Below are 15,106 nucleotides of genomic sequence, written 5' to 3'. Positions count from 1 at the left end.
AAACTACTGGTTCAAATTGAATGAAATTTTAAATATACCGTGTCTTTACAATGCCTGCATAGCTAATGAAAATTCAGCCTTCTAGTTTTATCCACAACGAAGTTACAGGCGGTCGAAAATGGCCTGAATTGCTTCGAGAAAAGGATGGTACGGCCGTGCCGCTTTTTTGCTCGACTTATGTATGGAAAACAAATGATATTTAGACTGACGACAGCACCTGGTATGCTTACAAATTCGCCCCTATTACAACTAGGTACGAACCCGCAGTCACAGATGAGTTACTCCGCAGTGTTAAGCTTGATATGCGTCGTCTGTACATACTCGTATTTACCCGACTGCGCCAGAAAGAGGGCTATGTTTTCTGAAAGTTTATCTAACTAAAGTCAGTTCGGTACTTTAAAGTGTTTTACCTATTGCAGTGCACCAACGGCTCTTTGTCGTACTTGTAGATGTTCACAATCGACCGGTCTGCCTTGAGATCAGGGGCCACCTCCACGTTGTACAGATGCCGACCCCCCCAGGATTCGGTCCACAGCATGTTCACTGAGAATCCGTTGCCGATGCCCAGACCCTCGTCCCGAAGGATCCTTTCAGCATCATAGAAGTTCTTGGCTGCTAACAGCGCTCGCGTGACGAATGTTCGGGCTGGAAAAGTGAAAAGGTTAAGTTAGAAAACATCTTTGAATCTGTAGCTTGGATGAATACCAGTCGGTATCAAAAGGATTTAGCGATCGATTTGAATCGATAATCGATTTAGATCGACGATAATCTTCTTGTCAGCACTGGCCCATTTATTGTCCTGAAACAGTGGTAGGTAGGGTGAACTGGGACGTGTAAAAGTGCTTTTTAAAAGCCTACCTTGCATAAATACTTAAGTAAATAAGTTTTATGAGTTTTTTTTAAATTATGTGTTTTACCTTCCATTCCATCGTCAGCTCATCAACATGAGATACAAAGTTTATAAAACCTTCTCCATAATATAAAAAATAGTTTTCTGAAAACCGCATCAAAATCGGTTCAGCCAACATGACTTACAGATTAAACTGAGAACCTCCAAACGAAACAGTATCATACAATTTTTCCACATCTGGGCGAACGTACTTCTGCTAGATGGACTGAGGACCGTGGTAATGGCTGGATGAAACGGAAGATCGAACTTTTTGGCCCACCCTGCTTGTTTCCTTGATAAGCTTAAAAACAGGAGAGGATTGCCTTGGGGGAGATTGTAATAACGGCCGGTCCTGACTCCTGCGCTGCCTGCCTCCAGGTGTTTCCCGCGATCCTCATCAGACCGTTGGTTCACATAGTGGTGGACTTGCCTGCACTAAGTACGTCTTCCGGTCCGTCGCCACTTCAGAACTTTTCGGACCTATTTTGAATGATGAATAGACCAGACTTAGGTAGGTTACTTACGGGTGTTGCCAGGTTTCAACACGAGTGGACTGAGGGTGTTGATGGAGAAAACCAGTCCGTTCCCGTTGAATCCCATCGTGTAGCCAGGCAAGTGGCCGGCGTAGCACAGAGACGAGAACCTTTCTTCGACAGCCTGGGTTATGAAAGAAACATTTTAATAAAGATTATTATTATTAGGCATTTAGCATAATGAACCTACAGACAGATACATACCTACTTTATGTACACCAACAAGATAAGAAAACAAAAAGAAAGAAATATACAAAAGATACAGCACGGCACATACTCGTAAGTAAGTAAGTAAGTAACTATAGCAAATTAAAAGTATAGGTAGGTATAAGTAGGTAACACATTGACTTTGTTAGAAACGTGACTCGTAGGTTCGTTCGTTCGTTTCAGCCGAATGACGTCCACTGCTAGACAAAGGCCTACTCAATGTCAGTCAGTCCTTTTGGTTCTCCTGCGGATCTCATCAGGTTGTACGAAGGACAGGGCCAGTGTTGTAGGTACTTATACCTAATCTAAAGCTGAACATCCACGGTCAGTTGAACTTATCACTTGAACTGACGTACATCTAGAAATTGACCGTGTGTGTGAAATCTTAAATTTACTCACTGTAAAATGTTAGTTTTAAAACTGACCGTGAGTTTACCGTGACCAGCTTTAGAAAATTTTAAATTTTCATGCAAATTTTCGATTCACGGTTGTCATTTTAAAAATATTTAAGTCTAAAATTCGCACAAAACCACTGGCGTACTCACTCCATTCTCTTTGTCTTCACGTGACGGTATGATGTGCGCGGACATAATGTAGAAGTGATTGAGCGTCTCACTGTAAGCGTCTTCTGTATGGCCTAGAATGCTCTGAAAAAGAAAAAGAATACAAAATTTATTGTTACGGGCAAGAAAAAGAAACGAAAAAGAACTAAAATTGTGTTTTTTCATAGTTCCAAGGATAAATGTCCGAAAACACGTTTAAAGTTTTCAGTCTAATAATTTACAGACATCGTTAGTAAGTAGGTACATGCATACGTTAGGCAAGTTAGTAGGTACGAGGAAGTGCCTCCTTAGGGTTAGTCCTCACTCCCTACACCTCAATCTCAATTTTTTTATATAGTAAAGTAAAAACAAACATTTGGCTTTACTTTCAGTCCATAGAAACTCATCACTACAGCCAGTTAGAAAGCCAGAATGTTCAATAGAAAACAAATATAACCTAGCATGTGAAGGTTCAGATAGACCCGGATCGGGTTTGAAATGTTTCGCTCATTTCCTCATTCTTACTCGTATATTGTTGTTTTGTAATTACTTAGTGTCTTTATTTGTTACGAGTATCAGTTATCATTGTCAATTTATTATACCTACATCAGACAGGACCAGAGTAATAGCCACGTGTCGTCATTTACCTCATTGGTTTATGAGTATACATGTAACTTTGTAAATTTTATTTTTGTAATAAAAAACAAAACAAACGATAATAATTTATTCAAGAAGTCATGTGCCGTAACGCACGTGTTCTTTCATGCGCCTGACTGGAGTGAGTTGCTATGACTGGTTCTATTCTGATCTGGTAATATCTCTACCCTGGGTTTAATGCCGGGGTACTTCTGCCACTGCCCTAGTTACTGGCACTAAGTTTAGTAATAGTTTAAACTTACGTTGTCAGGAGTTACTATGCCGATGGAACTACATCCGCCAGTGTCGTCCCTTGGCACGTGATTGTCGTTGATGGTTCCAATGAGGTCGTCCATTTGCAGAAGGAACAGCTGGAAAGGACATCATGATAATATGCAGATTCTTTATTGTATTGGTAATGGTTGAATGCCTTTTGTATTTTAATTTGAGCTTACGAGCACAGACCTACTCGTGCATTCTATGGTAGGCTGGTTAGTATAAACCACAGTTTAAACAATGGATGGAGTGGTTGTACTACCTACTTTTTGGCGAGTTTCGTGCTTTTGATACTATTTAAGATAATTCAAATCCTTGGGCGAGCGAATGAACTTTTGTCATATAGGTAGAGCCTTGTTTTCCGTCAGAAAATTTATTAAATTGTAGTTTAGTAGTCTTCCTTAGCCAGAAAGGGTCAATCAAAAAAACTTGACGGTGTCCTACGGCTCCAAAGTCTTAGCCTAACCTAGAGCCTATTATTTATTTATTACCTGTGTAAACGACACATTAGCGCCGTCCGCGACTCCTTGCATTTCCTTCACGTAGTACGGATACCTCTTCTTCATATTCGACAGAGTGACGTCATAGGCTTGTCTCCCGGGGTCGGTCTTGTATTCCTTCTCAAAGTCCCGTAGGTTAGCATACGTCGCGATGAAATTCTTGATGACCGAAGAGAAGATGCGGCCCTGTACAAAAAAAGATCGTGAAATCAACATAGAATAAATCATAGTTTTATAATAAGTCATAGGGCAGAGGGTAGGTATCGCAGTAGGTTACATTAGGGCTCCGTACAAGTTTTAGAATATTATAATTATGCAAAGTTGGAAAAGTTATAAATAATTATGATCAATTGTTCATTGTCAAAATTGAACTCATGATGCCCATACCGGCAAGTAGCAGTAGGTACCTACTTGCCGGTATGGGTATAAGTCCAATTGACAATGTTACATTTTTTACTATCCTTTGGTAAAGTTAATAATTATTTGTATTAATCTTAAATTAATGACACTATGATAGAGCGTTGTCGTAGTGCGTAAACAAGCGTACGAATTAGCTTAATAAAATTGGATGATGATTTATAACACTGACCTTGCGAACATGTCCCACAAAAACACAATTTCCGCTTAAAAAAACCTAAAAACCAAAGTTCACCGCGAGGTTTCGCACATTGTAGTTTACCTACTACTACTAGTATAATTGTTACGAGACCAACCCTATTAAGTGCGTATGCGGAAAAAGATAAGATAAATAATATTTCATGTTCATTTGCAGGCTTTTTATAAAAAGTGCTCTATGAGGAATGAGATCAATTTGAAAGAATAAAAGCACTTAATTACGCCTTACATTCGTATTTAAATATGATTGTTATCTACAAGCTTCTTGATGTTTGTTCATAGAGTTTAATTTAAAGGGTTGTTTGACCATGATTTATCCTGATTCTTAAATTATAATTTTGGTATGCCAGTGGGTTATGTAGGTATTGTGTTACTTTGTAAGCTCTAGTAATTAATAACAAGATAGGCCTACGTGAGTTTCATTCACTTGTCGTCTCGCTGCATAATTAGGACATTATGTTACCTCTTACTTGAGGTTATTCGATATTTCCGACCTTATGATATTTCAACTTAGGTCGTATATTCGTGACTATGTGACTAGGCCAGGGCTTCCCAAACATCTTTTAATATGACGCCTTTGACAATTTGTCATTTTATAGTGATGATGCCTCTCCCCCTGATTTTTACTAGAAAATGAGAGCAAAAACAAAATAGATAGAAAATAGATAAACAAAATAGTAGATTTTTGAAACCAATAGATTTATTTAATAAACTATATTAACACATTTGAAGCCAAACAAGTTTTTAACACGTCCGTCCTATCGAGACCGATGTTCAATATTTATGGTAATTAATTGTCTGAATTGGCCGCTGTGATACAAGCTTTCTTGCTTAGTCCAGAGACCGCTAGATTAAATTGAACATGTGACATATTTTAGAAATAAATAAGTACCTTTTACTTTTTAAAGTGATATTTATTTTCCAATGTTGGATATGCTTGCTTTTCTATGCATTGTCAATCTTGTCAATCTCTTTTTCTACATTTATTTTGGACCGGCTCACGCGCCCTTGGGATAATGCCCAGGTCGTCGTGATGCACAGTTTGAGAAGTATAGGACTAGGCGATAGTTCTCGAGCTTAGTGTTCACGACTGATTTATGATCTCAAGTTCATAATCAAACCGCAGTATTATGTCAATGATTAAAAATGTACATGATAACGTGACTTGCATCGGCGTGCGGTGAATAAAGTTAGCAAACCGTGTTTCGTTAATGAGGATTTAGTGGCCTGAATTTTAGTAGATATTCCTTCTACTTCTAGCTTCTTAAACAAATGTACGCCCTTCTCGTGTAATGATTTATCAAGGAGTAGATTAGGTACTCTTTTTCGCAACATATAAAATCTAAAACAAAAGTGCCATGCTTCTAGCCCTTGGACGAGTTAATTCGTCCAAGTTCTAGCCCCAAGGACAAATGTGCCAAAATGATTTCCTTGTAGGTACTCTGTGAACAACTTATTACTGGAACCAAATTACATAAAGAGCCTGAATTAAGGAAGTAATTTGTATGTACAGGTATTGTGCTCCATTCTTGTAACATGTCACTGTTGTCACTCTGGTGACTGCCCGTGACTGATCTCGTAAGTTGAGCCTTCTATTGTTTTTTTTATGCATGCACACACAAACTAAAAGTAAGTAGGATTAAGTAATTCTGAATCTTTTCCAAGTAATAGCGAGCCTATCTTACTAGATTGATATACGCATTTAATCTAAATATATTTATCTCAAAGGCAACTGACTAGTCAGTCAGTCGACTGACATAGTGATCTATCAACGCACAGCCCAAACCACTGGACGGATCGTGCTGAAATCCATCCCTATAGGGGTAAAACGGGATCCACGCGTACGAAGTCGCGGGCGGCCGCTAGTTTTATTAACATAAGCTCCATAAATTTTATGCTAAACTTGTATTTCGTGGATTGGTCAAATAAATATATCTGCGGTGGATATGTTTATTCAAAAATTATTATTTTAAAGATAGATATAGCTTTTGTAAAAGTTGTTTTCAAAACCTAATTTGCAAAATAAGAATTACTTCTTTACTTTGAATTCAAGATACTCAGCGCAAATGATATACCTACCTACTATAAATTATTTGAAAAATACTCTTAATATCTAAATCAAATATGTATCGGCACTTGCTAATGTTATAGTTACATAATGTTATCGGTATTGCCTTTATGTTATTATAACATTTAGTTTATTCATCAAATTACTAATAAAGGTCGCTACGAAATAAATTTTTACTTCTTGTTTTGACAATCGGAGACGTCACGTAGATGAGTCATTTTTTAAAGTTAGTTACAAATGCTCTACATAATATGTAGTATTAAATCTACTACGTTGTTTATTAAAAATATATACTTTTTTTTTGTTCAGAGGGGTAATAAAAGAGACTTCCTGTTCATGGATTGTTTCAGTATCACGTATTTATCCTATTAAACCTACCTACCTACCTAATTTGAAAATCAAACACCTACATAAGTATGTCTAGAAAGATAATGAAATGTATCTCTAAGACTGTCAATGACATCTACTTGATGTTTTTCATTCATTTTTCAAAGCTTTATTTAAATAATTTCTTTTCGCAGTTCCATTAGTGCTAAATAACTAATACTCCGTTCATTATTCATAAGTACGAGTAAGTAGATAGGTATGTTAATAACTTATTTTAAAGTTAATACTTTAAATATAAATAGCTAATGGATTTTTTACGGGTCCGTGGCCGAGTCCCCCTGTGTTCGACGCACCCGTGGTCGACGCCCCCGGTCAGATAGAAGCAATTTTTAATCAAATGTACAGTCAGTAACAAAAATATTTATAAACGAATAAATATTTATACTGGTCGTACAAATAAATGTTTAATATTATTTTACCATAGTGATACCTAAAAATATAATAGGTTTTATTTTAACCTATCATATTTTATCATAGGTTTTATTTACCTATAATAACATGTAAATCGTTTTACCTAATCAAAATAATTGTAACAATCAGTCTTTAAAATAACTCTACTCTCTCTACATTTAACTTACTACAAATAAAAGTTTTAATCATAAAAGTTTTAAGTATTTTTAACAAAAAAATAAATACATCATTTTAAATAGCGTCAAACATGCATGGTTTTCGTTGACTGTACTTAGTGCAAAAGCCGAAAAAAATATGATATTAAATTTATTTAAATCGGGGGCTTCAACCACGGGTGCGTTGAATACTGGGGGACTCGGCCACGGACCCTTTTTTACTCATTAATATTAATAGAAAGTTGAAACTACGAGTGGGTACTTTATACAAAACATAAGGTCCTTCATTAATCAAGGGTAAACTATTGATGTTAGTGAGAACCAATCATACTTTTAGAAGGACTGCTGGTAATCGTTTGTGCTAGGGATGTTATGGTTATGTCGTTTCGGTTATGGATACGGTTACAGATATTGGAATAATATTATACCGGTTACGGTTACAGTTAAGCTTTTTTTTCGGATATCTGAAAGTTTCGGTTACGGTTACGGATATCTGTGGTAAGTAGGCATAGAATGCAAATTAAAATAGTTGTCCAACACAGTTCATGCCTTACCAATATAATGGGTACAGAAGAGATTTCGTTGGCATCTGTCATCTTATTTTGGTCTCATAAAAAACTTTTATCTTATGGGAAAATCTCTTGTACAGTCGCGGAATGAAATTCGTCACCTTAGTGTCGGTTATCGCTTGCACTAGGTACTGTAAGAGTCAAACCTGCCAACATAACAGTGCAAGAAACAGTGCTACTAACATTTAAATAAATATGACGTTTGCTAACGAATAAGGTTTTGCTTCTTTATTTTTCTATCCCATCAGTGCAATGCAATGATGACATTGACCAATTGACAACAGTTTTTTTTTATTTAATAGAAATAATAATGGCAGGTTGAACCAACAAGAAGGTTTTAGTTTATCAATCATAATAATCTTCTTGACAAGATAAATCGTCAAACAACTTTGATCTGAATAATTTTGAACTTTACTGACGAACAGTTAAAGATTATTTTCTCTAACTCGAGATTATTCTGTAACATAGTTTCAAAAGGTAATATGTGCTCGCGATTCGTTGAAGGAATCAATTTGAAAACTGACGAACCTTTTCATTCCGTGACTGTACATCAAATGCAATCATTAACAGCGTAGGGACTTGCTTGACTCTGCCTACATCCGAAACTATCCGAAACCTTTGAATCGGTTATGGATTTTTTTTCGGATATTTGAAAGTTTCGGTTACGGTTACGGATTTCCATAACATCTTCTACCAATCAAGCTATCGGGGTTGCTTGGGCTTTCAAGCTCGTGGGGATTCCCCGGATATAGAGCTGAAAGCGCCACAACTATTAGCCTAGCGTGTTCACAGCAGAATGATTGTAGCACGGATTACGAGCCTAAATACCTGAGTGTCTTCGATTTGTTAGTAAAAATGTACCTTCCGCAGTTAAACCGTACAAAAGGGACAAAGAAGAAATCATTTAAGCAAATTGTTCTAAGAGCGCCCCCCAAAAGAGTTTGTACTACGGCTTGAGGTGTTAGAGAGAGCGGAGCACTAAATAGTTAGGGCCATCAATAGCATCACTACGATGGTCCTCGCCAGTTGATAGTAGTTTTCATAAATATTGGGCTTCGAACTTAAAATAATAATAATATGTACAAAAAATGAGAATTACGTACCGTGTCGTGTCTTTACAAAGAAATATTATTTAAGTAGTTTTTTGTTTCACTGGAATGACTTGTGTTTTTGCCTATGTCTGTATTTTTAGCTCTAATAAATTAGATCAGGATTAATTTCGATGGAGAGCGATTAGTATTTTGAAAAAAATGTTTGTGGTCTGGCTGGCCTAAACCCAAGTACTCACTATAAGTCTTCAAAAGCATAACTTATTGTACTTACCACGTCATACCCCACTTCGTAGTGAGACCCCTGCACGTGGATTACCGGAACCGCACGCCGTCTGCCGAGCTGCTTCTCAGTGAGTACCAAACCTGAAAAAAAATCTCATTTATACAAAGTCATACCTATTACAATAACTATAGTTTTTACGGGCGAATTTGTTTTTCACAAGCTTCTTTTGAAGTAGTATGATTAGGATAGGATCATGAAACAAAAATAGATACCTAGATAAATAAATCGTTTATTTGCAACACACATTATGTATAGATGCAACGAGACAAAGTGACAAAATAGTAGGAGACAAAGATGATAAGCCCGTTTAATGAAACAAAACTAGCTTTTAAAATAGCTGCGTCAGCGCCTTTTCACACGTTCCGGTTGCCGGCTATCCGGCGCCGGGTACCCGGTGGTGAAGTGTATGGGCATGGTACGTAGCTTTCACATGTTCCGGCGTAATTAATCCGGCATGCCCATACATTCACGACCGGGTACCCGGCGCCGGATAGCCGGCAACCGGAACGTGTGAAAAGGCACTCAGTGTGATGTGTGCCGCAGCGATGCAAAAAGCAAAGAGCTCAGTGTAAACACTACCCTCAAAAGGGCAGAACTCCGATTTTCACCTCTTGCTAAATCTGGAGGACTGCTAAGTAGGTTAATATGTTAGAGGAAATGATAAATATTGAAACAAGAAGAATAAATTCGGATTTGAATGTTCATTCTCGTTTCATTTCTATAAGTCAGTCTAGATCAGTGGTTCTTAACCGGTGGTCCGCGTAACACTGGTGGTCCCTGGAGGCATTCCAAGTGGTCCGCAAAAACATCGTAATAAACAAGTGACGTGACGTGATGAGTCGAGTCAACACAACGCAAACGGCGTGCACAGTGGGCGAGAAAACGACCTCCCCTTTCATAGGATTTTGAAAAAAAAATAAAAAAAATAGGTGGTCCCTGACAAGACAGAAATTTAGTAAAATGGTCCCTCGTGACTTTAAAGGTTAAGAACCATTGGTCTAGATACTGAATAATACCTTTTATGTAGAGTAAGCAAAGGCGCAGGCGGAGGCGGTTACTTGATATATTTTTCAGGCATATTACTGCTTAGATATTTTGAAGCTTTGAATCTAATCTGTCTACATAAGTCGAACACAAATGTAATATTGCCGTTACAATGCAGCGTTGCGGTCGCAGTTGAATCTTCGTAAGCAAAATCTTCCAATAAGCAATATTAAGGTAATTTTTTGGTAAACTGAAAAGCTTCTAACTCATATATTTACAATATTTCGGTCCAGTAATAAACAACTCAATTATTTACTTATTATATTTACGATTCATGAACTCTATAAAAAATAAGGAAAATGCAAGAAGCAAGGAAAATTAACTTTCTGTGAAGTTGTTTTGCGATTAAAACGAATTATTTTTTTCGTCCATTAACGGAAGAGTCTTGCTGAGTGCCATCTTTAAAGATTTATGTTTTTACGAGGGAATAAAATATGATATTATTTTTAGTTGCAGGTAGTCAACGCTTTTAAAATCAAAGACTTAAAAAAGAGCATGCACTTGCATAGCTTTTTATCTACCTTCATAAATTACCTATTCTATCTTATTAATATACATTAATCTTTAATCGGGAATCTTATGGATAATATAATAGTAATACTTTTTATAATTAGGCTTTTAAATAGCGCGTCATTCTAACTACCGTATAGGCCAGTGCTGAGAAGAAGCAGCGCAAGAAACTATTTTTAGTTGTATGTGCCTGAAATAGTTCTAAAGGAATCACTTAGTGGCTTCTTTTAGAACCAGGGTTGATAAAAAGTATAAATAAAATTATGCATAGTTTATGATGCTATAAAGGTAGAGATTATGTCCTCACTTTATTCCGCTAAATATTTGAAAGGGCCGGTATTTCGGACAATGTTTGCGGTCCAAAATATTCGCTGTCTTTATGTCCCTTTGCGTTAATATTTCCGCGATTGGAACACTTTAATTCCTTTATTTGAAATTGTTCACCGCATTTAGGTAGAGTTTTTAAATGTTTACAATATTAATGTAATGTAAACTAGCCCCTTATAATTAAAGTTAAAAGAGATTAGGCGTCTTTGTAGGTAGTTATGTACGAAGTTTTGTGTAGGTAAGTTCTTTTTCGAGCGTTAGTTGGAGGAGGCTATATTTTGGTATTTTGACAGGGGTCTGAATTTTGGTCAAAAATGGGTTTGATTTTTCATTATAGAGACTGACTGGCCTTCAATGGCTACCAAAACGATGAACGCGAATGTGCTTATCAATACGATTAAAAATCAACAAACCTGCACATTAATATTATTAAGGTACAGTCGACAGCACATCAGACTTACATTTTGTTCCAAAATAGCATCTATTACAACCATAATAAGATGCTCCATTATTTAGCTTGTCGTGCAGTGCTTCGTATCTGCAGTATTATCACTTTGAAAGTAACTTATACGTTTCCACTATGACGAAAAAATAAACTAAAAAACTTAAACCAGACCATACAAAATTTTAAGCGAGTTAAAAATACATAATTTGCATACATGTAGGTAATTTAATTAAAATTGGTCTACATTTGTGAAGATTCGGCAAAAGGACAAGCGGCCTCTTAATATGTACGGCTCGCGTTAATTAAGGAATACCTGTAGTAAAGCTTTGTAAGCTTTTATCGCGCCATTTTATCGATTTTACGCGATAAACCCATACATTTGTCGCCTAAAATAATCGATAATATTTTATCATGCCTAGCCCGGCTGATGGCAATTAACACTGACCCGCCACAACTTAAGCTGACTTTAGTGTGTCGTACAAAATCCGAATGATTTTTGAACTTGCTGCGATTCTGTGATACCTAAATATTGAATTTTTGACAGCAGTTTAGTAATTTTATTACTTACTTGTTTTACACATTTGGAACGAAAATAATAGACTTAGGTGCAAGTTCATGGACATCGTATTATGATTTGTAACTTCAGTTTTTTATAAGATTTAAGAACTGAGTACATTTAAAGCACGAACCAATTTAAACAAAACACTCACTGTAGGTTGTGGTTAGGTGCCTATTTTCTAAGGTCAACAAACGTCTCTCAGTGAAAGTTTAGTGAAGCTAAAATTGTATGGGCTTAGAGCAGTTCCTAGCAAGCACTACGGAAGAGGAATATATTATGCATTAAAAGCTTGCTGAACTCGCTCGTTTATTCGCTGGGTGCGAAGTACTAGGTGGGGGGGACATAATCTATCGCAGCGCTCATGGTGGTCAAAAGTAGAAATAATGTTAGCTCTGTCATCAGATCTATCTGTCAATGGCAAAGCGATTCTACATAATACATTTTAATATCATTAATTAATCGCATGAAAAGGGTCCTACTGGGAACTTAAATAAAAGAGTGGACTGTATTTCGATAGGGCTGTTTTAATAGCCGTTTACAATTTGGAAATAACTAAACTATACAACGTGGTAGTACAAAAATGAGTCACAGTAGTTGTTGTGCACAGATGTTTGCCTTATGATGAGAGCGTGAATTATTGAACTCTGCCCTTGTTTTGTTCTTAATTCTTCTACATCTCGGACTTGTCCAGCCAATACCAACAACTTTCCTTTAAATACGGTTTGTGGTTGGAATTTGATATTGTAACTCTTACAAACCCGGTCTTCAAAACGATACTCATTTCGATCTGAAAACGATATTTAATTTATTACTAGCGATACAGAAACATTTAAATATATTTACTGTTATATAATGAAACCGTTAAAGTAGCTTTTTCTTTTTGTTTTACTGTAAAACTACAACTATAAATGAAGTAAACAAACCCTGACACAATCAAAATTAAACACACTTTTTGGACTTACCTCGTTTGATTTGAATGACCAAAATGATTTCAAAACCTTTTTTCCACCCAAATAGTGGTATCACAACAATTTATAAGTTGAAAATATTTGTTATTTTTTCATTTCGATATTTTTTCACCAATATACGACCTAAATGTCAATGTGACAGAGCCCACAAAGTTGTGGACGCTAGTTGGCGCTGTAATCGTGCACGGAGCCAATAGTTATTACTAGCGACCCACCCCTGCTACGCACAGGTATAGACCTTCCTCTTGAATCACTGTATTTATTAAAAAAAACCGCATCAAATTCCGTTGCGTAGTTTTTAAGATCTAAGCATACATAGGGACAGACAGACAGGAAAGCGACTTTGTTTTATGTAGTGAAGTGATAGTGATTGTTAGTAAAAAACCAAATTATCTAATTACATACGATACAGGCGATTGGATTAGGAATAAAAACAAGCTCGTTCAACAGTTGAACCAATTAGTTTTGTTCTACACTACAATACGCCTAACTAACTTTACTATAAAACAAGATAATTATGCTCGATTGTATTAGGCAATAGTGATTCAGCTATAATAAATGGTTGAAAAACTGACTTTAATGATAATCGAACCTACGGAACTCATATCACGCGTTTACGCATTTTATAGAATACCTACTTTCTTTTTTTTGTTCAGATTAGTAATTTAGCTTCTAAACCTACTTACGAATATTTTTCGTACTTATTGCTGTAATTATTTTTATAATATTTACTGTGGTGCTAGTGGGATAAACACAGATACAATAAGTATACATGTTTTACATAAGAGTAGGTTTTGCTCGCGGCTATATCCACGCGGCTTTACCTATAATCTTACAATTTTATCAAAATCCGTTTAGATACTTTTGGGTGAAGGAGTAAAATCAATCCATCTTCATAAACTTTCACATTTCTAGATATTAGTAGGATAAGATCAAATATCCTTAGCAGATTCTAAAAGCTCATTTTAATACAAAACTTTATTAAGGTTATTCGCACAGCATTGACTTTAAAATGTATCCTTAGTTATCGAAAATCTGTTATCACCGATAACAGTTACCTACACGATGTTGCGAAGACAGTTTAATATTTAACCTATCAAGATTCAAGTTAAAGTAGCTCAGCTCAAGCATTATAATAATACCACAGAATAATAAATAAGTAGGTACTGATAATACGTAAACATAATTCTTAGGTTTAGCGTACACCTTTTCGAGCAAAAATATGGAATCACCCTTTTCAATTCGAGCGATCATAGAACTAAATGACTGATAAAAGATAAATAAAAATTGTATCATTTTAAAGGTATAAATTACAGTTTAAAGTAATTCAGTTCTTAACAAATGCTCGGAAGAAAACACAAGGGGTGATTCTATTATTTTGCTCGTAAGTTATACGTAATATTAGCTCTTGTTTTTGATCTTCATCCACACACTTCTGTTTAACTTATAACTATCCTTTTTCACACAGATATATAATCTAAATCGCTAAACACTTATCACTTTACTCACCGTGCTCTCTCATCTCTCTGACTATGATGCGGACGATCTAACTCTGACCGCCCGTTGACGCTGTGCAAGACCCACTGCGAACGCTCGATATTGTTTACATTGATATAGTCAAAGCGTTTAGCGACAGTTACCGCGATCGGAAAACCAACTGAGCCTTGAAAACCGGAGGTATCTACGGAAACAGTTCTGAGTTTAGTTTTTGAAAAATTACATCCCGTGTTAACATTTTTTTTAGTATTGATAGTGATAAATGTGCGTTATGAATGATTATACAGTTGAGGTGTGTTTCCTTTGAATGAAATGTCATAACACGCCTTCGCTAGTTAATAATCATAGGTGTTTGGTTCGATATCCGCTCTCATGGATTTAGATGCATTGGAGAAACTATCGCCCGTCTCTTTAGTTTGCATATTGAAAGGATAAATACCAGCTTATTCCCACAATATTTTAGCCTTTTTTAGCGAAATATTTTTTTTGTTTACTGTTCTCTTTTCTTTACCTACGATCTGTTATAACTAATTACGTAGGTAAGTATACTTATGTAGTAGATACGAACAAGAAGCACCAATTGAGTGAAAACAGCAAAAAAGAAATGCCAGGTTGCTAATTAAAAATTTAATG

The 15,106-nt window shown here is 36.1% G+C and overlaps 1 protein-coding gene across 1 annotated transcript; it reads right to left on the bottom strand.

Moving 5' to 3' along the window:
• Window positions 1-388: 388 nt before the first annotated feature.
• Window positions 389-14,614, bottom strand: tan (C45 family peptidase tan). Its single transcript, XM_028303822.1, has 7 exons — window positions 14,486-14,614; window positions 9,112-9,203; window positions 3,575-3,769; window positions 3,071-3,178; window positions 2,175-2,276; window positions 1,414-1,546; window positions 389-645 (listed from the first exon to the last, which is right to left on the bottom strand). The coding sequence occupies exons 1-7, from the start codon at window positions 14,496-14,498 to the stop codon at window positions 407-409; spliced, it is 882 nt and encodes a 293-aa protein (XP_028159623.1). The 5' UTR covers window positions 14,499-14,614; the 3' UTR covers window positions 389-406.
• Between the last annotated feature and the right edge of the window lie 492 nt (window positions 14,615-15,106).

The sequence above is a fragment of the Ostrinia furnacalis genome, unplaced genomic scaffold (genome assembly GCF_004193835.3).
Source record: "Ostrinia furnacalis isolate ACB-3 unplaced genomic scaffold, ASM419383v2 OfSCF1302, whole genome shotgun sequence".
Classification (NCBI taxonomy): Eukaryota; Metazoa; Arthropoda; class Insecta; order Lepidoptera; family Crambidae; genus Ostrinia; species Ostrinia furnacalis.
This window is presented reverse-complemented; position numbering and strand designations above follow the sequence as displayed.

Bases quoted from the DNA above. Each gene is read 5' to 3' on its own strand.
- tan (XM_028303822.1), bottom strand. The intron at 3,179-3,574 runs GTAATAAATAAA...TGTCCTTTCCAG, and splicing joins CTAATGTGTCGTTTACACAG to CTGTTCCTTCTGCAAATGGA. The intron at 1,547-2,174 runs GTGAGTACGCCA...TTCATAACCCAG, and splicing joins GTGAAGACAAAGAGAATGGA to GCTGTCGAAGAAAGGTTCTC.